The sequence below is a fragment of the Oncorhynchus mykiss genome, chromosome 23, assembly GCF_057628025.1.
Source record: "Oncorhynchus mykiss isolate SJ-2025 chromosome 23, ASM5762802v1, whole genome shotgun sequence".
Lineage (NCBI taxonomy): Eukaryota > Metazoa > Chordata > Actinopteri > Salmoniformes > Salmonidae > Oncorhynchus > Oncorhynchus mykiss.
Window position 1 is genome coordinate 31,708,304 of NC_143044.1, and position 24,264 is coordinate 31,732,567.

The 24,264-nt window shown below is 41.3% G+C and overlaps 1 protein-coding gene across 2 annotated transcripts in view; it reads right to left on the minus strand.

Annotated features, from left to right (window-relative positions):
- Positions 1–24,022, minus strand: part of abca5 (ATP binding cassette subfamily A member 5) — a 97,282-nt gene extending 73,260 nt beyond the window's left edge. For both annotated transcript variants that reach the window (XR_016491076.1, XM_021581043.3), the window contains exons 1-2: positions 23,636–24,022; positions 12,361–12,542 (exon numbers count right to left, since the gene is read on the minus strand). Coding sequence is in view for 1 of the 2 variants with exons in the window: in XM_021581043.3 (XP_021436718.3) it covers positions 12,361–12,542; positions 23,636–23,648 (195 nt within the window). In the remaining variant the exon portion in view is untranslated. The remainder of the gene's footprint in view (positions 1–12,360; positions 12,543–23,635) is intronic.
- Positions 24,023–24,264: the final 242 nt, after the last annotated feature.

Below are 24,264 nucleotides of genomic sequence, written 5' to 3' on the forward strand. Positions count from 1 at the left end.
GACTTCCTGTGCCTGTGAACCTCATAGCTGAGCTTGCGTATGAAACGGGAGTCTATCGGATGCAACAATAGCAGTTTCATCTCGCTGCGATGTTCTCAGCTGGATTTATAGCTCTCAACAGGAAAAAATACAAAATCATTTTGTAGAATTGAAACAAGACCACTTTCTCTTGGTCACAGACTAAGTTGATTTGTGCTTAAAGCTGTAGTTGTAATGAGTCTGCACACATTTGAATGGCATTTCGCTCAGAAGACATCCGACAGAAAAGTCTGTCCGTTTTATGAAATTGTGCAAATATTGTAGTCACTACAATGATATTTATTTGACAGTTATAAGGTGAAATCTTACAGCAAGTACTTTAGAATTTCATTGTTACTATATTTAGAATAGGGGTGTGACCATTTAAAAGCTAAAATGTTTAAACAAAATTGGGATCTTTAATATTAAGAAAAATCCTTCAGGGAAATTCTCTTTTCCCCCCACAAAATGTTTATCACAGTGCAACTGGCTTGCCTGCTCTTTCGCTTTGCTAATGATGCAAGTGGGTGTTCACTCTTCGGTCTGTTGCACGTAGAATATCCTAGCCTATTCATTGATGATAGGCCCTGCTTTACTGAAGTAGTGAGACACTGCAAGCCAAGAAATTGCGAAATTCAGCATTCCATTGCGAGATACAGCTTTTAATTGCAGATAGGCCTAGCCAAGGCACTTTCAAGGATATATGACTGCAGTAGATAGGCTATAACTTCATTGCCCGGCTCTAGCAGTCATAGATACGTAATAGGACGGGATGAAAAACATTTCGGCACAAAGTTTGAGAGAAATAAGCTTTGTGCATATGGAACATTTCTGGGATCATTTATTTCAGCTCATGAAACATGGGACCAACACATCACCTGTTGCGTTTATATTTTTGTTCAGTGTAGACAATTATTAATATTTCTATAATATTTGTACTATGTACTTGAGCTTGTTTCCTCAAAAGTGAGTACACCAAAAAAGGTACGTTTCAGACCTTTATAAAACTATGCAGCTTTACCAGTTATTTTTTTATTTACCTGGCTATCCAAACTCCTTGCTTTGGCGAAATGCTACGCCCATGGACGTTTGTTCTACCAATGAGTCTGGGACGGAGTACCTCCCCGCCGATTCTAAAACGGATAAACATTCTAACTGTTCTGATTGGTCATAGAAACCGATACGCCATTGTCTTTGATACTCCGATCGGTTAGAGATGATCACTGATGACTTCGTTCTGTACAACAGACCTAATTTTCACAACAAACTACTTAAATGATGTCAGTTTCAGACTAAAGTATTGTATGTAGCGAACAATAGAGCAACGGAAGAATTCAGTTTGAGTCGTCAGTTGGTTTGCACATTTTAGGGAATATTCAGAGGTGGGAACTTTTCGTGGGAATTAACGGGGAAAAATGGGAATTAACAGAAATATATGCAAATGAATACCATTTAAATGTCGATGTTTTGTGTGTTGGATATGTTTACCATATCATATGGAGACAGAAACATAAAACCTTTTACCTCATAGGTAGACAATTTTAATAAAATGAGTTGACTCTTCACATTGCACACACACAGTACAGTACCAGTCAAGAGCTTGGACACACCAACTCATTCCAGGGTTATTCTGTATTTTTCTATAATAGTGAATATATAAAAACAATAAAATAACAAGGAATCATGTAGTAAGAAGTGTGAAACAAATCTAAATATATTTTATATTTCACATACTTCAAAGTAGCCACCCTTTGCCTTGATGACAGCTTTGCACACTCTTGGCATTCTCTCAACTCAGGTAGTCACCTGGAATGCGTTTCAATTAACAGGTGTGCCTTGTTGAAAGTTCATTTGTGGAAATTCTTTCTTAATGCGTTTGAGCAAATCATTTGTGTCGTGACAAGGTTGGGGTGGTACTAGGGTTGCACATTTTGGGGAATATTCAGAGCTGGAAACTTTGTGGGAATTAACGGAAATATATGCAAACTAATATTAACACCATTTAAATGTAGATGTTTAATGCATTGGATATACAGTTGAAGTCAGAAGTTAATGTATTTGGCTAAGGTGTATGTACACTCAGTTTTTCACAATTGCTGACATTTAATCCAAGTAAAATTTACATCTTAGGTCAGTTAGGATCACCACTTTATTTAAAGAATGTGAAATGTCAGAATATTAGTAGAGAGAATGATTTATTTCAGATTTGATTTCTTTCATCACATTCCTAGTGGGTCAGAAGTTTACATATAATCAATTAGTATTCAGTAGCATTGCCTTTAAATTGATTAACTTGGGTCAAACGTTTTGGGTAGCCTCACACAAGCTTCCCACAATAAGTTGGGTGAATTTTGGCCCATTCCTCCTGACAGAGGTGGTGTAACTTTTGCCACAACTTCGGAAGTATGCTTGGGGTCACTGTCCATTTGGAAGACCCATCTGCGACCAAGCTTTGACTTCCTGACTGATGTCTTGAGATGCTGCTACAATATATCCACATACTTTTCCTACCTCACGATGCCATCTATTTTGTGAAATGCACCAGTCCCTCCTGCAGCAAAGTACCCCAACAACATGATGCTGCCACCCCGTCCTTCATGGTTGGGATGGTGTTCTTTGGGTTGCAAGCCTTCCATTTTTCCTTCAAACATAACGATGGTCATTATGGCCAAACAGTTATATTTTTGTTTCATCAGACCAGAGGACATTTCTCCAAAATGTACAATATTTGTCCCATGGGCAGTTGCAAACCGTAGTCTGGCTTTTTTATGGCGGTTTTGGAGCGGTGGCTTCTTCCTTGCTGAGTGACCTTTCAGGTTATGTCAATATAGGACTCGTTTTGCTGGGGATATAGATACTTTTATACCTGTTTCCTCCAGCATCTTCACAAGGTCTGTTGCTGTTCTGGGATCGATTTGCACTTTTCGCACCAAAGTATTTTCATCTCTAGGAGACAGAACGTGTCTCCTTCCTGAGCGGTATGACGGCTGCGTGGTCCCATGGTGTTTATACTTGCGTACTATTGTTTGTACAGATGAAAGTGGTACCTTCAGGCGTTTGGAAATTGCTCCCAAGGAGGTCTACATTTATTTTCTGCGGTATTGGTCAATTTCTTTTGATTTTCCAATGATGTCAAGCAAAGACGCACTGAGTTTGAAGGTAGGCCTTAAAATACATCCACAGGTACACCTGCAATTGACTCAAAATAAGTAAATTGTGAAAAGTGTATGTAAACTTCCGACTTCAACTGTATTTACCATATGATATGTTGACAGAAACCTTGTACCTTATCATAAGCAGACAATTGCAAATTATAAAATTCTTCCAATAGAAATAAAAAAAACAATTTACTTATGAATTTAACTTTAATTAAATGAGTTGACTCTTTACATGGGATAATTTCACTGAACAAAAAGGGAATATTGAATGATCCCCAATGATCCATCGCATCTCCCAAAAACATTTTCAACATGCATCTATAAAATGACAGTCTAGAAACTAAAGCTTTGGTTGTCTTCCTCAGGCTTCCATGTCTTCTCCCTGGACCTCCTCAATGTTCACCTCTTGAACATCCAGACTCTGAGACCTCATCTTCACAGTCACTTTCCAACCTTAAGGGTGGCTCGTTGTCAGGCTCAAAATGCCTCACATGGCCACCAATTGTTCAACCCTTGTATTGGTCAGCCTGTTGCGTTCTTTGGTGTGTGTGTGTGTTCCCAAACAAGGACCAGTTGTGCTCTGAGGCAGCTGATGTTGGTGGGATTTGGGGGATAATGGAGGCAACAGGGGAAAGAGCCTCAGATCCACAAAGTCCCTTCCACCAGGTGGCTGATGAGATATGTTGGCACGACTGCCATATTGCATCTTAATCCCAAAGCCCTTGCTTGGAAGTGTACTTCGCCAAACTGCCAAGAACCTTGCCCTCATCCAGGCCAAGGTGGCGAGACATGGTAGTGATGACACCATAGGCCTTGTTGATCTCTGCACCAGACAGGATGCTCTTGCCAGCATGCTTAGGGTGCAACATGTACGCTGCGGCGTGTATGGATTTCAGGCAGAAGTCTTCACACTTTTTGATATATTTCAGAACTGCAGTTTCCTCTGCTTGGAGCAACAGTGAAGTGGGCAGGGCAGTACGTGTTTCTTCTCTTACATCTGTAAGCAGAGTCTGAACATCAGACAGGATGGCATTGTCTTCCTCAATCCGTGCAATGGCTTTTACTATAGGTTTCAGGAGTTTCAGGCTGCTTACCACCCTCTCCAAAAATACATAATCCAGGAGGATCCTCTTGATGGGGCTGTCCATATCGGCAGATTGTGATATGGCCATTTCTTGGAAAGACTCCTTCCCCTCCAGGAGACATGACAACAACACCACCCCAATGGGTGTTGCTGGGCAGCTTCAATGTGGTGCTCTTATTCTTCTCCCTTTGCTTGGTGAGGTAGATTGCTGCTATAACTTGATGACCCTTCACATACCTAACCATTTCCTTGGCTCTCTTGTAGAGTGCATCCATTATTTTCAGTGCCATGATGTCCTTGAAGAGCAGATTCAATGCATGAGCAGCACAGCCAATGGGTGTGATGTGTGGGTAGGGCTCCACTTTAGACCAAGCAGTCTTCGTGTTCGCAGCATTGTCTGTCACCAGTGCAAATACCTTCTGTGGTCCAAGGTCATTGACTGCATTCAGCTCATCTGCAATGTAGAGACCGGTGTGTCTGTTGTCCCTTGTGTCCGTGCTCTTGTAGAATACTGGTTGAGGGGTGGAGATGTAGTTAATTATTCCCTGCCCACGAACATTCGACCACCCATCTGAGATGATTGCAATACAGTCTGCTTTCTCTATGATTTGCTTGACCTTTACTTGAACTCTGTATCCATAAAATGAGTAGATAAAGCATGTCTGGTTGGAGGGGTGTATGCTGGGCGAAGAACATTCAGAAATCTCTTCCAATACACATTGCCTGTGAGCATCAGAGGTGAACCAGTTGCATATACCATTCAAGCAAGACATTCATCAGCATTTCTCTGACTATGTTCCTCCATTGAGCAAAACAAAACTTCTGATTCCAGGAGGACCATGAGCTGTTCCTATCGATAAGGTGTCTGATTCATCATTTTCATCTTGAATAGAAATAGAGGGACTTTTGTCAGAGGTTGCTTGTTGTGAGAGCTGAGGGAACTTTATGTACTTGGCCAGATTATTCTGCATCTTTGTTGCATTCTTCACATATGATTTGGCACAGTATTTGCAAATGCACACTGTTTTCCTTCTACATTAACTGCAGTGAAATGTTTCCACACATCAGATACTGCCCGTGGCATTTTCCTGTAAAGATGAGAAAATAAATTGTAAAAATAAATAATACAATTCCATGTACAGATAAAAAGTTAAGCAGTTAGATGAAACAATTCCTTTGAAAGATACATGTTTTAAAATTAAACATGTATGGAAACAAGTGAATTAACAGTTTGCAGGCTCAAGCAAGCTAAAATGCACATGGTAGCAAAAACTAACCAGCAGAAATAGTTAACAAGTTAGAAATGATTTAAACACACTTTGCTGTAACCTATTATTTACCAGTTAACAAAAAAAACATACGTCATACAAAATATATTCACCCCACCAAGTATTGTAATCAAAACTTACCAGAAAACATGTAGTCCTTGGCTCAGACAGTGTAGTAGTGTGGGCTCAATAGCATCTCAATAGTGTGCAATATCTTGAGAATCAGCTGTACATGTGTTGGAAGAGAGCACTGTACATGTGATGGAAGAATGCACTGTGCATGCAGAGGGTTGCAATTCCATTGAATTGGGGATAGTTTAACCAAAATGCCACAAGACCTAGAATTGCCTGATGTGTATCCCGCAAAAAAAATGGTTCACTCTTATAAGTAAACTTTTTTGATGAATTTAAGCAAAATTCCCCAAATACCAGGGCTTAACTTCCCATGGAAAATTTCCGGAAATCTACCGACCCTTTGTAACCCTAGTTGTCAGGCAAATTGTTTATGGCCATCACATAATTTTTTTTCTTCTCACTTTTGGGTATGTCTATATTTAGGCAGAAATCTACATTTTGCCATTACATTCAAGTTCAGTTGTTAATAAACTTAATTACTTGCTTATCGTTAGTTTATAAATCTGTAATGAACAACTATTACAAAAAAAAAACACGTTTGATAAACACAGTTTCGCCAAAGGATAATCATTAGCGCTAAACTGGCATTGGTGCTTTGCTCCCAGACAAGCTTGGCATGGAGGTATGGAGCGTTACATAACACGCTTAATTTATTTGGTTGCATTTTAATAACCTTTAAAATGATTGCAGCCAGTCCAAGACGGATTATGACATTCAGCGAGCGGTTGATGTGGCCAGCATGATTAAAAAGCAGAGTCGACCACTTCGTTTTGACAGCACATGTGCAGTAGGAACTGTATGCTAAGTGTCAGCCTGCGTCCCGATATAGTGCAAAACGACAAAGGTACCATTTGGAACTCAACCCTAGTTATTCAACACTTTCTGACTTCCCTTATACAGCGACTTAATTTCCAGGAAGCCCCTCAAACACTGGCTACCCCGGGTGGAAAATATGAAATATGAAACCAGGAAATGCATTAATAATGCATTACAGCAATTTAGCAACTCCAAATGAAAAACGCATGGCCCTACAAAGAAGGAAAATAGAGGAAGGACTTAAAACAAAACAGAATATAACTATTGTAAAACAGATTGTGTATAATATGTATAAACTGAAGGTAGAAACCTAAGTGTTATTGTTTATTAGTTTACTCCAATTGGGGGAGGGATGGTAGGGTTTGCCGGGAAATAATAAATATATTTTTTAAAGTGTGTATATGCATGTATGTTTATGTATATATATGGGTATGTATGTATGTATGTATGTATGTATGTATACATACATACATTCCAAAAATATATGGGGTACTGGAAATGATGCAGACAATTAAATTGATGGAAGCAACAATCCAAAATATTAAAGCTGATTCAACCCCCCCCCCCCCCCCCCCCCCAAAAAAAAAAATACATATAAAATAATACAAAAGAAAGAAAATGCACAAAAAAAAAAGAGGAAAAAGTTTCTTATTTTGTTCAATTCCAAATAAAAATTGTGGAGACCAGCTGAGTTGCGAAGCAGAAGGCAGTCATATTTTCACTGGTCACAACTAGGGATGTACGATATTTTGTTTTTATTTAACCAGGTAGGCCAGTTGAGGACAAGTTATCATTTACAACTGCGACCTGGCCAAGATAAAGCAAAGCAGTGCGACAAAAACAACAGAGTTACACATGGGATAAACAAACGTACAGTCAATAACACAATAGAAAAATCTGTATACAGTGTGTGCAAATGAAGTAAGGTGGTAAGGCAATAAATAGGCCATAGTTGAAGTAATTACAATTTAGCAATTAATACTGGAGTGTGCAGATGGGGATGTGCAAGTAGAAATATTGGTGTGCAAAAGGGCAGAAAAACAAATATGGGGATGAGGTAGTTGTTGGATGGGCTATTTACAGATGGGCTTTTTACAGCTGCAGCATTTGGTAAACTCCTCTGACAGCTGATGCTTAAAGTTAGTGAGGGAGATAAGTCTCCAACTTCAGTGATTTTTGCCATTCGTTCCAGTCATTGGCAGCAGAGAACTGGAGGGAAAGGCGGACAAAGGAGGTGTTGGCTTTGGGGATGACCAGTGGAGCGCATGCTACGGGTGGGTGCTGCTATGGTGACCAGTAAGGTGAGATAAGGCGGAGCTTTACAGAGCAAAGACTTATAGATGACCTGGAGCCAGTGGGTTTGGCAATGAATATGTAGCGTAGACCAGCCAACGAGAGCATACAGGTCACAGTGGTAGGTAGTATATGGGGCTTTGGTGACAAATCGGATGGCACTGTGATAAACTGCATCCAATTTGATGAGTAGAGTGTTGGAGGCTATTTTGTAAATAACTTCACCGATGTCAAGGATCGGTAGGATAGTCAGTTTTACACGGGTATGTTTGGCAGCATGAGTGAAGGTGGCTTTGTTGAGAAATAGGAAGCCGATTCTAGATTGAATTTTGGATTGGAGATGCTTAATGTGAATCTGGGAGGAGAGTTTACAGTCTAGCCAGACACCTAGGTATTTATAGTTGTCCACATATTCTAAGTCAGGACCGTCCAGAGTAGTGATACTAGGTCGGGCGGGTGGAAGCGGGCAGCGATCGTTTGAAGAGCATGCATTTCGTTTTATTAGCATTTAAGAGCAGTTGGAGGCCACGGAAGGAGAGTTATATGGCATTGAAGTTCATTTGGAAATTTGTTAACAGTGTCCAAAGAAGGGCCAGATGTATACAGAATGGTGTCGTCTGCGTAAAGGTGGATCAAATAATCACCCGCAGCAAAAGCGACATCATTGATATATATACATACAGAAAAAAAGAGTCGGCCCGAGAATTGAACACTGTGGCACCCCCATAGACTGCCAGAGGTCCGGACAACAAGCCCTCCGAGTTGACACACTGAACTCTGAGAAGTAGTTAGTGAACCCGGCGAGGCAGATATATTGGTGAACATATCGGAATCGGCCAATATTAGCTAAAAATGCCGGTATCGGCCGATGTCTAGTTTAACGACCGATGTGCAAAACCGATGTCAAAGCTGACGTGCATACCTATATAACGAAGATACATGACATAATGACGCCACGTAAAATGTTACTCTATACGTGCAACACAGCATTCCTAAACTAGCCCACAATGTCTGCTGTGCGGATCTAACAGTCAACAAGTCAAGCAGTCATTTGAAAGAGTAACAAAATTTCAGTGAGACAACTCAAAGGTGAAATCCATTAAAGCAAAGATAATGGAATTCATTGCCCTTGACAATCAACCGTTCTCTGTTGTGGGTGATGATGGCATTCGCCGACTGGTCGAGCACCAGGTAACACTACCAAGTGCGCTATTTTTCCGATGTTGCCCTACCGGAGTTACACAGTAATACCGTCACTGCTATTAGCTTCACGACATACATACTATGGAATGCCGTTAGGGTCTTTGCATGTCAAAAAATATACAGTAGCACTGTCAAAGCTGTACAAAAAAAGTCAGCACGATGTGTTTACAATACCGCATTGCTAATAAAGCATCATTTGTTCAACTTCTGGAGTAGCCTGAAAACAATAACCAGTAAAAAACTGCAGTCATTTTCATTGTTCTTAGCAATGATTTAGGAATCCTTGTGAGTAAGTATTAGCTATGTTGCCACTTGTTGTTCGCCTATTGAAATTGAACTTCAGTTCATGAAAATAAATAGCTAGCCAGTTACTTAACCCTGTTGGCCAAAGCTAACGTTATAAGCAGCCAGCTAAGAATTAGGCACAATAGTGGAATTTGCGTTTGCCTTCAAAATAAAGTAATTGACAGTGATGCAATTGAATACAAATAGTTGAATTATGCCATACTTTTATTTTGAAGGCTAACCAAAGTCTACTATTGTGGCTAAACCTTATTGTGGCTAGCTTCACATACATGGGTCCGACCACCATTAATCAAAGAACTGGTTATTTTAGACAATGACACCTAGCTATATAGTTAGCTTGCTAACTACAGCTACTGAAACAGATGTCGTTTTGCTATGTTTTTGGGGAAGAACATTGTTTGCATCCATGCGCTAGCTAGCGCATGACGAGCACTGTAGGTGCACGAGACTTTACCAGCATCATAGCATACGCATCGATGAATCGTTGTGACACATGAAATACGATTGAGTGTAATCAATGTGTAATAACTACGTAAAAAATATGTAAATGCGTTAAATTATTATGTGACGAGCAGTCATATTCAGGTCCTGATTGGTCAACAAACTTATTTGACACGTTAAATAGTATATATTTTTGACACACAAAGACGCAAACGGCATTCTATAGAAATCCTGGTTTAGAATGAAACGACTGAACAAATTAACAACGAAACAGCACAGCAAGTAAGTGAAAGAAATAGGTTTTGATGTTTTACTGGTAATGGGAACATAAGTAAATGCCAAGAGAATAACTTTTTGATCAATGTGGTGTGTGTAAACTTTATTTAACTAGGCATGTCAGTTTTAAGAACAAATTATTATTTACAATGAGGGCCTACCCCGGTCAAACCCGGACGACTCTGGGCCAATTGTACGCCGCCCTATGGGGCTCCCAATCACAGCTGGATGTGATACAGCCTGGATTCGAACCAGACTGTAGTGACGCCTCTTGCACTGAGATGCAGTGCCTTAGACCGCTGCGTCCATGTGTGAACTATAAACTGTACAAGAATGCTTAAAAGGCCGCTAAAATATTGGTTATCTGTATCGTTTTTTGGGGGGCAAGGAAAATATTGGATATCGGTATCGGCCAAAAAGGTCACACTAGTCACAACAAGTTTAACTTCTTTGGGACTGGGGGGCAGTATTGAGTAGCTTGGATAATAAGGTGCCCAGAGAAAATTGCCTCTTACTCAGGCCCAAAAGCTAGAATATGCGTATAATTAATATATTTGGATAGAAAACACTCTGAAGTTTCTAAAACTGTTTGAATGAGGTCTGTGAGTATAACAGAACTCATATGGCAGGCAAAAACCTGAGAAGGAAGTGGGAAATCTGAGGTTTGTAGTTTTTCAAGCCATTGCCTATCGAATATACAATGTCTATGGGGTCATATTGCACTTCCTAAGGCTTCCACTAGATGTCAACAGTCTTTAGAACCTTGTTTGAGGCTTCTACTGTGAAGCGGGGCTGAATGAGAGCTGTTTCAACCAGGTGTCTGGCAGAGTGCCATGAGCTCAGTCTCGTGGTAGCCCATGAGTTAGCTGCGTTCCATTGCATTTCTAAAGACAAAGGAATTGTCCGGTTGAAACATTATTGAAGATTTATGATAAAAACATCCTAAAGATTGATTATATACATCGTTTGACATGTTTCTACGAACTGCAATATAACATTTTGGACTTTTCGCCTGGACTTGCCCGCGCCTCGTGAGTTTGGATTTCTGAACTAAACGTGCAAACAAAAAGGAGGTATTTGGACATAAATTATGGACTTTATCAAACAAAACAAACATTTATTGTGGAACTGGGATTCCTGGGAGTGCATTCTGATGAAGATCATCTTAGGTAAGTGAATATTTACAATTCTATTTCTGACTTTTTGACACCTCTCCTTCTTTGGAAAATGGCTGATGTTTTTCTGTGGCTAGGTGCTGACATAAACATAATCGCAAGGTGTGCTTTCGCCGTAAAGCCTTTTTGAAATCTGACACAGCGGTTGCATTAAGGAGAAGTTTATCTATATTTCCATACATAAGACTTGTATCTTTTATCAATGTTTATTATGAGTATTTCTGTCATTTGATGTGGCTCTCTGCACTTTCACCTGATGTTTGTTTGAGACAATGCATTTCTGATCATAAAACACCAATTTCAAAAGAGGTTTTTGGACATAAAGATTAACTTTATCGAACAAAACACACATTTATTGTGTAACATGAAGTCCTGTGAGTGCCACCTGATGAAGATCATCAAAGGTTAGTGATTAATTTAATCGCTATTTCTGACTTTTGTGAGGGCTCTCCTTGGCTGGAAAATGGCTTTATGGTTCTCTGTGACTAGGTGCTGACCTAACGTAATCGCTTGGTGTGTTTTCGCCGTAAAGCCTATTTGAAATCGAACACTGGCTGGATTTAAAAGAAGTTTATCTTTAAAATGATGTAAAATACTTGTATGTTTGAGGAATTTTAATTATGGGATTTCTGTTGTTTTGAATTTGGCGCCCTGCAATTTCACTGGCTGTTGGCGAGGCTAGCGTGCATCCCACATATCCCAGAGAAGTTAAAGCTTGCGGGCGGGTGGGCACAATAAAATGCTAGAGCCAAAATGCTCTGGAGGGAGGTAAAACAAGAGAAAGGAAGGTACATGTGACTGACCATGTCAGTGCACTCCTAGCCCTAAGGGAGTAGTATGAACCTGATTGAGTGGCGTACGTAGGCTATAAAACACCACATACAAATCAGCCTTCAGCAGGCTGCAGTAGTATTACCTAACTAAGCCTTATAGTCCTAATGGGGGCAGCCTAAAGTGTGGTGTGAATATTATCATAGAATTGAATGAGACTTTTGTACTACCATTCTCCTGGCAGAAGGAAATGATGATGGCAGCATGGGTTAGATACAGATGAGTTATATAGTTAACTATACAGCTAGCTACATTTCTCAGATGCAAAACATAATAGGCTTTATCTGTGTCCGTGAAACTGCCCCAAAGTGATTCAAATCAGGCAGACAAAGGACAAGGTGCAGCAAGTAACCCACCTGCAGACTTTGTTGTTTAGTCCTCCATTTGATGAGAAGATTCTTGTAAAGCAGGCTTTTCGTTTGATGCCAGACTCCGGCATCTCTTCTGATTATGTTGGGCTGCATACTAACGTTACTACCAGCATGCTTCAACTGTCTGGGGCATGAATGAGGACGTTCTCCACAGCTGGGCGCAATAGCTGCAAAACAAGAAATAAAGCATCCTCCTTGTTTTGAGCAACTTTTTTTAGATGGCTCACTAACTACTAGATTGATAAATTCTTGGCATTAATTTGATGATGGAAGGGATCTCAAGGGAAGTAGCTAGCTAGCTGGCTGGCTAGCTAAATTATTAACGCATGGGTCAATAATTTAAGCAAGCAAGGCTAATTGGGCGATTCCATGACAGCAGAAAATATTTTTGGCATCTCAGATTGTTCTTGAAATTCTCACATTTAAACTTCATTGGGAGGAAAGATGTTTAACATGTTTTTTACATTTGTATCACAAATCATTTTGTAGAAAATCAAGATGAAATTAGCCATTTTAGGCCATATATAGACCTATACATGCCTCCTGCAAGACCATATGATCTGTGAACCTTACATGATACAGATATCATCTTGGTGTCAATATACAGTGGGGCAAAAAAAGTATTTAGTCAGCCACCAATTGTGCAAGTTCTCCCACTTAAAAAGATGAGGCCTGTAATTTTCATCATAGGTACACTTCAACTATGGCAGACAAAATTTGAAAACAAAATCCAGAAAATCACATTGTAGGATTTTTAATGGATTTATTTGCAAATTATGGTGGAATTATAGCACTGCTGCGCCTTCTTCACAACGCTGTCTGTGTGGGTGGACCAATTCAGTTTGTCTGTGATGTGTACGCCGAGGAACTTATAACGTACTACCCTCTTTTATTTTTTTATTTTACCTTTATTTAACTAGGCAAGTCAGTTAAGAACAAATTCGTATTTTCAATGACGGCCTAGGAACAGTGGGTTAACTGCCTTGTTCAGGGGCAGAACGACAGATTTTTACCATGTCAGCTCGGGGGTTTGAACTTGCAACCTTCCGGTTACTAGTCCACTAGGCTACCCTGTCGCCCCCCTCTCCACTACTGTCCCGTCGATGTGGATAGGGGGGTGCTCCCTCTGTTGTTTCCTGAAGTCCAATCATCTCCTTTGTTTTGTTGACGTTGAGTATGAGTGTGAGGTTATTTTCCTGACACCACACTCCGAGGGCCCTCACCTCCTCCCTGTAGGCCGTCTCGTCGTTGTTGGTAATCAAGCCTACCACTGTAGTGTCCTCCGCAAACTTGCTGATTGAGTTGGAGGCGTGCATGGCCATGCAGTCATGGGTGAACAGGGAGTACAGGAGAGGGCTCAGAACGCACCCTTGTGGGGCCCCAGTGTTGAGGGTCAGCTGGGTGGAGATGTTGTTACCTACCCTCACCACCTGGGAGCAGCCCGTCAGGAAGTCCAGTACCCAGTTGCACAGGGCGGGGTCGAGACCCAGGGTCTCAAGCTTGATGACGAGTTTGGAGGGTACTATGGTGTTGAATGCTGAGCTGTAGTAGATTAACAGCATTCTCACATAGGTATTCCTCTTGTCCAGATGGGTTAGGGCAGTGTGCAGTGTGGTTGCATCGTCTGTGGACCTAAAGAGATCTTCTGTTGAATCTGACAATTCATCTTAATGGTTGTACAGTCGTCTCAAATAAAACTATGAAGGACCTCAGCGTTACTCTGGACCCTGATCTCTCTTTTGAAGAACATAGCAAGACTGTTTCAAGGACAGCTTTTTCCCATCTACGTAACACTGCAAAAATCTGAAACTTTCTGTCCAAAAATGCAGAAAAATGAATCCATGCTTTTGTCACTTCAGTTAGTGCTAAATACGGCTGCTAGAATCCTGACTAAAACCCCAAAATGTGATCATATTACTCCAATGCTAGCCTCCCTACACTGGCTTCCTGTCAAGGCAAGGGCTGATTTCAAGGTTTTACTGCTAACCTACAAAGCATTACATGGGCTTGCTCTTACCTATCTCTCTGATTTGGTCCTGCCGTACATACCTACACGTACGCTACGGTCACAAGACGCAGGCCTCCTAATTGTCCCTAGAATTTCTAAGCAAACAGCTGGAGGCAGGGCTTTCTCCTATAGAGCTCCAACCTTTAAGTCTTTAAGACTCATCTCTTCAGTGGGTCATATGATTGAGTGTAGTCTGGCCCAGGAGTGTGAAGGTGAATGGAAAGGCTCTGGAGCAACGAACCGCCCTTGCTGTCTCTGCCTGGCCGGTTCCCCTCTTTCCACTGGGATTCTCTGCCTCTAACCCTATTACAGGGGCTGAGTCACTGGCTGACTAGGGCTCTTTCATTCCGTCCCTAGGCGGGGTGCGTCACTTGAGTGGGTTGAGACACTCAACCCACTCTTCCTGTCTGGGTTGGCGCCCCCCCCCCCCCCCCTTGGGTTGTGCCGTGGCGGAGATCTTTGTGGGCTAAACTCAGCCTTGTTGGTGTCCTGTGTGAATTTAAGTATGCTCTCTCTAATTCTCTCTTTCTTTCTCTCTCTCGGAGGATCTGAGCCCTAGGACCATTTATTTATTTATTTTACCTTTATTTAACTAGGCAAGTCATTTAAGAACAAATTCTTATTTTCAATGACGGCCTATTTTCTGCCTGTTCTGGGGCAGAACGACAGCCTTGTCAGCTCGGGGGTTTGAACTTGCAACCTTCCGGTTACTAGTCCAACGCACTAGGCTACCCTGCCGACCATGCCTCAGGACTACCTGACATGATGACTCCTTGCTATCCCCAGTCCACCTGGCCGTGCTGCTGCTCCAGTTTCAACTGTTCTGCCTGTGATTATTATTATTTGACCATGCTGGTCATTTATGAACATTTGAACATCTTGACCATGTTCTGTTATAATCTCCACCCGGCACAGCCAGAAGAGTACTGGCCACCCCACATAGCCTGGTTCCTCTCTAGGTTTCTTCCTAGGTTTTGGCCTTTCTAGGGAGTTTTTCCTAGCCACCGTGCTTCTACACCTGCATTGCTTGCTGTTTGGGGTTTTAGGCTGGGTTTCTGTACAGCACTTTGAGATATCAGCTGATGTACGAAGGGGTATACAAATAAATTTGATTTGATTGGGGCGGTAAGCAAATTGGAGTGGGTCTAGAGTGGAGGTGATATGGTCCTTGACTAATCTCTCAAAGCACTTCATGATGACGGAAGTGAGTGCTACGGGGCGGTAGTCATTAAGCTCAGTTACCTTAGCTTTCTTGGGAACAGGAACAATGGTGGCCCTCTTGAAGCATGTGGGAACAGCAGACTGGAATAAAGGCTTGATTGAATATGTCCGTAAACACACCAGCCAACTGGTCTGTGCATGCTCTGAGGACGCGGCTGGGGATGCTGTCTGGGCCTGCAGCCTTGCGAGGGTTAACACGTTTAAAATGTTTTACTCACGTCGGCTGCAGTGAAGGAGAGCCCGCAGGTTTTGGTAGTGGGCCTTGTCAGTGGCACTGTATTGTCCTCAAAGCAAGCAAAAAAGTTATTTAGTCTGTCTGGGAGCAAGACATCGTGGTCCGGACGGGGCTGGTTTTCTTTTTGTAATCCGTGATTGACTGTAGACCCTGCCACACTGTTACACTGTATGTATTCGGTCATGTTTCCGGTCACCTTGCCCTGGTTAAAAGCAGTGGTTCGCGCTTTCAGTTTCGTGCGAATGCTGCCCTCAATCCACAGTTTCTGGTTTGGGAATGTTTTAATCGTTGCTGTGGGTATAGCATCGCCGATGCACTTTCTAATGAAACGCTCACCGAATCAGCGTATTCCTAAATGTTGTTGTTGGACGCAATGCGGAACATATCCCAATCCACGTGATTGAAGCAGTCTTGAAGCGTGGAATCAGATTGGTCGGACCAGCATTGAACAGACCCAAGCGCTGGAGCTTCTTGTTTTAGTTTCTGTCTGTAGGCTGGAAGCAACAAAATAGAGTCGTGGTCAGCTTTTCCGAAAGGAGGGCCTTATATGCATCGCGGAAGTTAGAATAACAATGATCCAGGGTTTTACCAGCCCTGGTAGCACAATCGATATGCTGATACAATTTAGGGAGTCTTGTTTTCAGATTAGCCTTGTTAAAATCCCCAGCTACAATGAATGCAGCCTCAGGATATGTGGTTTCCAGTTTACATAGAGTCAAATAAAGTTAGTTCAGGGCCATCGATGAGTCAGCTTGGGGGGAATATATACGGCTGTGATTATAATCGAAGAGAATTCTCTTGGTAGATAATGCGGTCGACATTTGATTGTGAGGAATTCTAAGTCAGGTGAACAGAAGGACTTGAGTTCCTGTATGTTGTTATGATCACACCATGTCTCGTTAATCATAAGGCATACCCTCGCGCCCCTCTTCTTACCAGAAAGACTCTTGTTTCTGTCAGCGCGATGCGTGAAGAAACCAGCTGGCTGCACCGACTCTGTTAGCGTCTCTCGAGTGAGCCATGTTTCCGTGAAGCAAAGAACGTTACAGTCTCTGATGTCTCTCTGGAATGCTACCCTTGCTCGGATTTCATCAACCTTGTTGTCAAGAGACTGGACATAGGCGAGTAGTATGCTAGGGAGTGGTGCACGATGTGCCCATCTCCGGAGCCTGACCAGAAGATCGCTTTGTTTGCCCCTTTTACGGCGTCGTTTAGGGACGCCGGCTGGGATCCGATCCATTGTCCTGGGTGGAAGGCAAAACACAGGATCCGCTTCGGGAAAGTCATATTCCTGTTCGTAATGATGGTGAGTTAACGTTGCTCTTATATTCAGTAGTTCCTCCCGACTGTATGTAATGAAACCTAGATTACCTGGGGTACCAATGTAAGAAATAACACGTAAAAAAACACGAAGCGATGCGGCCATCTCTGTCGGCGCCGGATATGTATTTGGATTCATATGTATTAATTAAGGATTCATCTGTGAGGCCATGTGCTAAACAGAGTGAATCGTTAAGTAAACATCAAAGATTTCAAGATTAAAAGTGGTAAAAATAGTTGCCTACAATAAGGAAAAACTCCAGGTAAAAATACACTATCTAGTCCTTGGCGTATATCCTAACCTGACTTTGATGCAGGGCATGTTGTTCTTCACATTACTGCCTCTGTTTAACACACACTAAGTCAAATAAAATCTAAGTTTGTCATAAGCAGAGGATACAGAAGGTGTAAATGGTAAAGTGAAATGGTTACTTGCATAGTAACAATATCAAGAGGAGAAAGTGTCCAGATTTAAAATGTTTAATTATTTGATGACGCTTTCCCGACACACTTGTCTAAATTGATGGGTCATGTGAAGGAAATGCTAAAACCAACCCGAGCCACATGTAGCTAAGTGGATGGGTAACTATTGTCTAGACATGTACACGTGTTCATGAAATACGATAGATAGCCGTAATCACCCCTAGTCACACCTTTCTAACTTGATGGGTCATGCAATCATCTGGTGAAGTGCAGCCTTTTGTTTAGACATGTTCTTCTGACATTGCCCATAATAATATTGAGATATTTCTTAATTCCATTCTTTAACTTTTAGATGTGTGTATTGTTGTGAATTGTTAGATACTAGGGCACTGTTGGAGCTAGGAACACAAGCATTTCGATACACCCGCAATGGTCAAGTTTGCGGACGACACTACAGTGGTATGCTTGATTACCAACAACGACGAGACGGCCTACAGGGAGGAGGTGAGGGCCCTCGGAGTGTGGTGTCAGGAAAATAACCTCACACTCAACGTCAACAAAACAAAGCAGATGATTGTGGACTTCAGGAAACAGCAGAAGGAGCACCCCCCTCCACATCGACGGGACAGTAGTGGAGAGGGTAGTAAGTTAAGTTCCTCGGCGTACCCATCACAGACAAACTGAAATGGTCCACCCACACAGACAGCGTTGTGAAAAAGGCGCAGCAGTGCCTCTTCAACCTCAGGAAGCTGAAGAAATTTGGCTTGTCACCAAAAGCACTCACAAACTTTTACAGATGCACAATCGAGAGCATCCTGTCGGGTTGTATCACCGCCTGGTAAGGCAACTGCTCCGCCCACAACCGTAAGGCTCTCCAGATGGTAGTGAGGTATGCACAACGCATAATCGGGGGCAAACTACCTGCCCTCCAGGACACCTACACCATCCGATGTCACAGGAAGGCCATAAAGATCATCAAGGACAACAACCACCTGAGCGAGCCACTGCCTGTTCACCCCGCTATCATCCAGAAGGCGAGCTCAGTACAGGTACATCAAAGCAGGGACCGAGAGACTGAAAAACAGCTATCTCAAGGCCATCAGACTGTTAAACAGCCACCACTAACATTGAGTGGCTGCTGCCAACATACTGACTCAACTCCAGCCACTTTAATAATGGAAATTGATGTCAAAATGTATCACTAGCCACTTTAAACAATGCCACTTAATATAAATGTTTACATACCCTACATTACTCATCTCATATGTATATACTGTACTCATTTAAACTGCTACATCTTGCCATCTTTATGTAATACATGCATCACTAGCCTCTTAAAACAATGCCACTTGTATATGTTTATATATCCTACATTACTCATCTCATATGTATATACTGTACTCTATACCATCTACTGCATCTTGCCTATGCCGTTCTGTGCCATCACTCATTCATATATCTTTATCCCTTTATACTTGTGTGTATAAGGTAGTAGTTGTGGAATTGTTAGGTTAGATTACTTGTTGGTTATTACTAGAGTTCGACCGATTAATTAGGGCCGATTTCAAGTTTTCATAACAATCGGAAATCTGTATTTTTTTTTTACACATTTATTTCATCTTAATTTAACTAGGCAAGTCAGTTAAGAACACATTCTTATTTTCAATGACGGCCTAGGAACGGTGGGTTAACTGCCTCGTTCAGGGGCAGAAAGATAGATTTTCACCTTGTCAGCTCGGGGAATCCAATCTTGCAACCTTACAGTTAACTAGTCCAACGCAATAACGACCTGCCTCTCTCTCGTTGCACTCCACAAGGAGACTGCCTGTTACGTAAATGCAGTAAGCCAGGGTAAGTTGTTAGCTAGCATTAAACTTATCTTATAAAAAAATCAATCATAATCACTAGTTAACTACACATGGTTGATGATATTATTAGATATTATCTAGCGTGTCCTGTGTTGCATATAATCTGACTGAGCATACAAGTATCTGACTGAGCGGTGGTAGGCAGAAGCAGGCACGTAAACATTCATTCAAACAGCACTTTCGTGTGTTTTGCCAGCAGCTCTTCCTTGTGAGTCAAGCATTGCGCTGTTTATGACTTCAAACCTATCAACTCCCGAGATGAGGCTGATGTGACCTGGTGTGACTGAAGTGAAATGGCTGGCTAGTTAGCGCGCGCTAATAGCGTTTCAAACTTCACTTGCTCTGAGCCTTGGGGTGGTTGTTTCCCTTGCTCTGCATGGGTAACGCTTCGATGTGGTGGCTGTTGTCGTTGTGTTGCTGGTTCGAGCCCAGGGAGGAGCGAGGAGAGGGACGGAAGCTATACTGTTACACTGGCAATCCTAAAGTGACTATAAGAACATCCAATAGTCAAAGGTTAATGAAATACAAATGATATAGAGGGAAATAGTCCTATAATAACTACAACCTAAAACGTCTTACCTGGGAATATTGAAGACTCATGTTAAAAGGAACCACCAGCTTTCATATGTTCTCATGTTCTGAGCAAGAAACTGAAACGTTAGCTTTCTTACATAGCAAATATTGCACTTTTACGTTCTTCTCCAACACTTTGTTTTTGCATTATTTAAACCAAATTGAACATGTTTCATTATCTACTTGAGGCTAAATTGATTTTATTGATGTATTATATTAAGTGAAAGTGTTAATTCAGTAGTGTTGCAATTGTCATTATAAACAAATATATATATTTTTTTTATTTAAATCGGCCGATTAAATCGGTATCGGCCGTTTTGGTCCTCCAATAAATCGGTATCGGTATTGAAAAATCATAATAGGTCGACCTCTAGTTATTACTGCATTGACGGAACTTGAAGCACAAGCATTTCGCTACACTTGCATTAACATCTTCTAACCATGTGTGACAAATAAAATTTGATTTAAAGAGATAAGTGGGGCTAACACGGAACCGAAACTGTTTGTGCGTGTGCGCCATCGTTCATAAATGTATTTTGTCCCACTACACCAAACACGATCACGACATGCCGATTAAAAAATCAAAACAAACTCTGAACCAATGACATTAATTTGGGGACAGGTCGAAAAGCATTAAAAATGTATGGCAATTTAGCTAGTTAGCTTGCACTTGCTAGCTAATTTGTCCTATTTAGCTAGCTTGCAGTTGCTAGCTAATAGGTCATGGGATATAAACATTGAGTTGTTATTTTACCTGAAATGCACAAGGTCTTCTACTCCGACAATTAATCCACACATAAAACGGCCAACCGAATCATTTCTAGTCAATTCTCCTCCTTCCAGGCTTTTTCATCTTTGAACTTATATGGTGATTGGCATCTACACTTTTACCACGACAACCGGTAAAACATTTTTATCTTTCAATCACCCACGTGGGTATAACCAATGAGGAGATGTCACGTGGGTATCTGCTTCTATAAACAAATGAGGAGATGGAAGAGGCAGGACTTTCAGCGCAATCTGCGTCAGAAATAGAAAGGAGTTCTATTTTAGCTCCTGGCATTGTAGACGCTCGTTGGTGCACGCGAGCAGTGAGGGTGCAATAATTGAATAACATGGATTTCTAAATGTATTTTGTGACGCTCGCGCACGCGATGTGTCCGGTTTGGTCAGCAAGTAAGGCTTAAGAGGGTGTGAACGATGCTGAATGGGTGTAGACAAGGAAGAGTTCTCCAGTAGGTGTACCAAAACATTCATGGGCCATTTTCTCAAATGTGGTGTTAAAAAATTATATCAACTTTTAAAGCAGAATTACTTTCCCATTGAGAAACAATCTACTTTTATCCTACGTAAAAACACAATTTCAAATGCTGCTACATAAGACCGAATCGAGTCGATGGCCACATTTTAGAGCACACTAAGGAGTAGCTATAATGGAATGACACCAACATGCTGTCTGTATCATGTAACGTTATCAGTGGAGGCACCTCAGAGGAAGGGGAGGACCATCCTCATTTTGCAAAGGTCTACATTAGCCTCCACAGCATCTGTAGGGTAGCACCATGGTATAGCTGGAAGAAAGCTATCTTCCGTCTTCCTCTGGGTACATTGACTTCACTACAAAACCTAGGAGGCTCATGGTTCTCACCCCCTTCCATAGACTTACACAGTAATTATGACAACTTCCGGAGGACATCCTCCAACCTATCAGAGCTCTTGCAGCATGGACTGACACGTTGTCCACCCAATCAAAGAATCAGATCAGTCAGTAGCTCAATCAGTAGTTGACTCAGAGGGCGGCAGGGTAGCCTAGTGGTTAGAGCATAACCGAAAGGTTGCAAGTTCAAATCCCCGAGCTGACAAGGTACAAAATCTGTCGTTCTGCCCCTGAACAGGCAGTTAACCCACTGTTCCTAGGCCGTCATTGAAAATAAGAATTTGTTCTTAACTGACTTGCCTAGTAAAATAAAGGTAAAAAAATATATATATAAAAAAAAAAGAGACAATAGTTGAACAGTTAAATTAATTTGTGAAGGAGAAGAGCAATTTTTTTCACTTTCAGTTTCACAGCTAGTTTAGCCTGCTCAAACAGAGGGATGCTATGTTAGCTAGCTGGCTATGACTATCCAACACAACACTGAAACTCTTTCAAGTCAAGGTAAGCTTTTGGTTTGACCAATTTATTGCCACCAGGGCCCACCGGTGTAACTGCTTACTGACTGTACACTAATGTAACTGCATGATTGTAGAGGGTTTACTAACTTGTTAGTTCTGTTAGCTATGCTGACTATGACGTTACTTTAGCAAATGTGATGTGTTGTGCATCCACCAGTGAAGAGGTGAGAGGAGGAGAGTGCATAGATAAAAAGAATAGAACATGGCTGCTATGAAAGTGAACAGTGTTTACACGTGATCACTGCTTGCGATTACTGCTGCTCTTTAATTACTTGATACTTTTCTTTCTTATTATTTTAAACTGCATTGTTGGTTAGGGGCTCGTTAGTAAACATTTCACTGTAAGGTCTACAGACCTGTTGTATTCGGCACTGATTCTGATTCTATTGAAAAATGTTTCTTAAACGGATGCAAACGGAACAAAACAGGGATAAAAAAAAAATTGCCTGAATTTGTCCAATCGTTTGCAACTGTTGGACTAATGATTACACCCTATATCAGCTTGATGCAGGCAAGAGTGTGCAAGGTGGTACTGAATGTCACCATCAGTCCATATGTCAAGGGCTGTCACTTCAAATTTGTCTCTAGACCTGTGCGCCTACGTTGTAAATTTTAATTCATAGGCTAGGTTGTAGCAACCTCATGATAGGTATAGGGAAAATGTTAGTATCATGTAGTAGTCTAAACCTATCGCTGTTACATTGAACAGGGTGAATGGAATATGGATGACAGTCATCCAATATGCTTTAATAAAAATAAGGTCATGCTCATGAAAAAACATCGTCTTCCCTCATCTTAAATGGCACTGACCGCAACTGAGCGTTATTGTTCACCGATTATAGGGTCTTACAGGAGGCATATAGGTCTAAAAATGAACACTTTAATAATGATTTTCTCAAAAATGGTTTGTGATACAAATGTAAAAAGCATGAACAATGAAGTTTTTGAGAATTGCCAGAACAATGACATACCAAAAATATTTTCCGCTCCCGCTGGTGTGGAATCGGCATATTATTCTACAACGTTCGTATAACACAGAGTTCAATGATTTATACAACATGCAACATGAGGAAAAACGCCAACCGAGCTGTGGCCATGGATCAATAAATAACCCTGTTGTACACGTTAGCTAGCTAGCTACAGTTGCTAGCTACCTAGCTAACTAACGTTACCGACTAACTACAGTTTATGTTAGATAGCGAAGATAAGTTAGCAATACCAGACAAGTGGAATGTTAGATATAAGACGAAATATTATGTAGTGGATAGACAAATATCGCAATTTAAAATAAATTCAGGTCGGTTTTTATGTAGCTAACGTTTAACGCGTATCGTAGTGAGCTAACTGAGCGCACAAGGAGTGATGCTAGAAAGGAAAGAATGCTAACACAAAAATAGCTCTGCAATTAAATAAAATATAAACGTTTTAGCTACTCACGTATGAAATACATTAAGACATGTCTTTTTGTCTAATTTGTTCCTTTGTGGCCCTTGTGCTCTAGGTTTAGGTCCGTTTTATGTAAACAAACCAAAATCGCCGTTCCTGGTCGTTACTAGTTACAACAGTCACAAAGTCATACACCCCGCCTATTTCTACAATCTATCTTCTTAAAATGATATTTTAAACCTAACACTAACCTTAAGCCTAACCATAACCACACTGCTAACCTTATGCATAACCCTAAATTAAGACCAAAAAGCAAATTTTTGTTTTCATGATTTTTTACGATATTGTCAAAATTGACTTTATGGCTATGGTAACTACTAGAAATGGTGTTTTCTGTCGTACTTCGTCTCTGCCATCGAATGCGGGACCACAGAGTGTGACGTTGACCAATCAAGAGTCATTGAAGCTGTATTGTGCTCTGGGCGGCTGGTAAATTCATAGCGCAGTCAGCTTGTCCGTTCGTAAATGTATTGCATAGACTGAGATAAAAACTCGGTGCCAACCAAGACCGACAGTGGGGATAGGGTAGCAATTTCAGCAACACTATGGCTCTATAGTTACTCATCAAGAAGTTTCTTTATGTAGACAAAAATACTGAACGCACATTGGGTAAACCTACA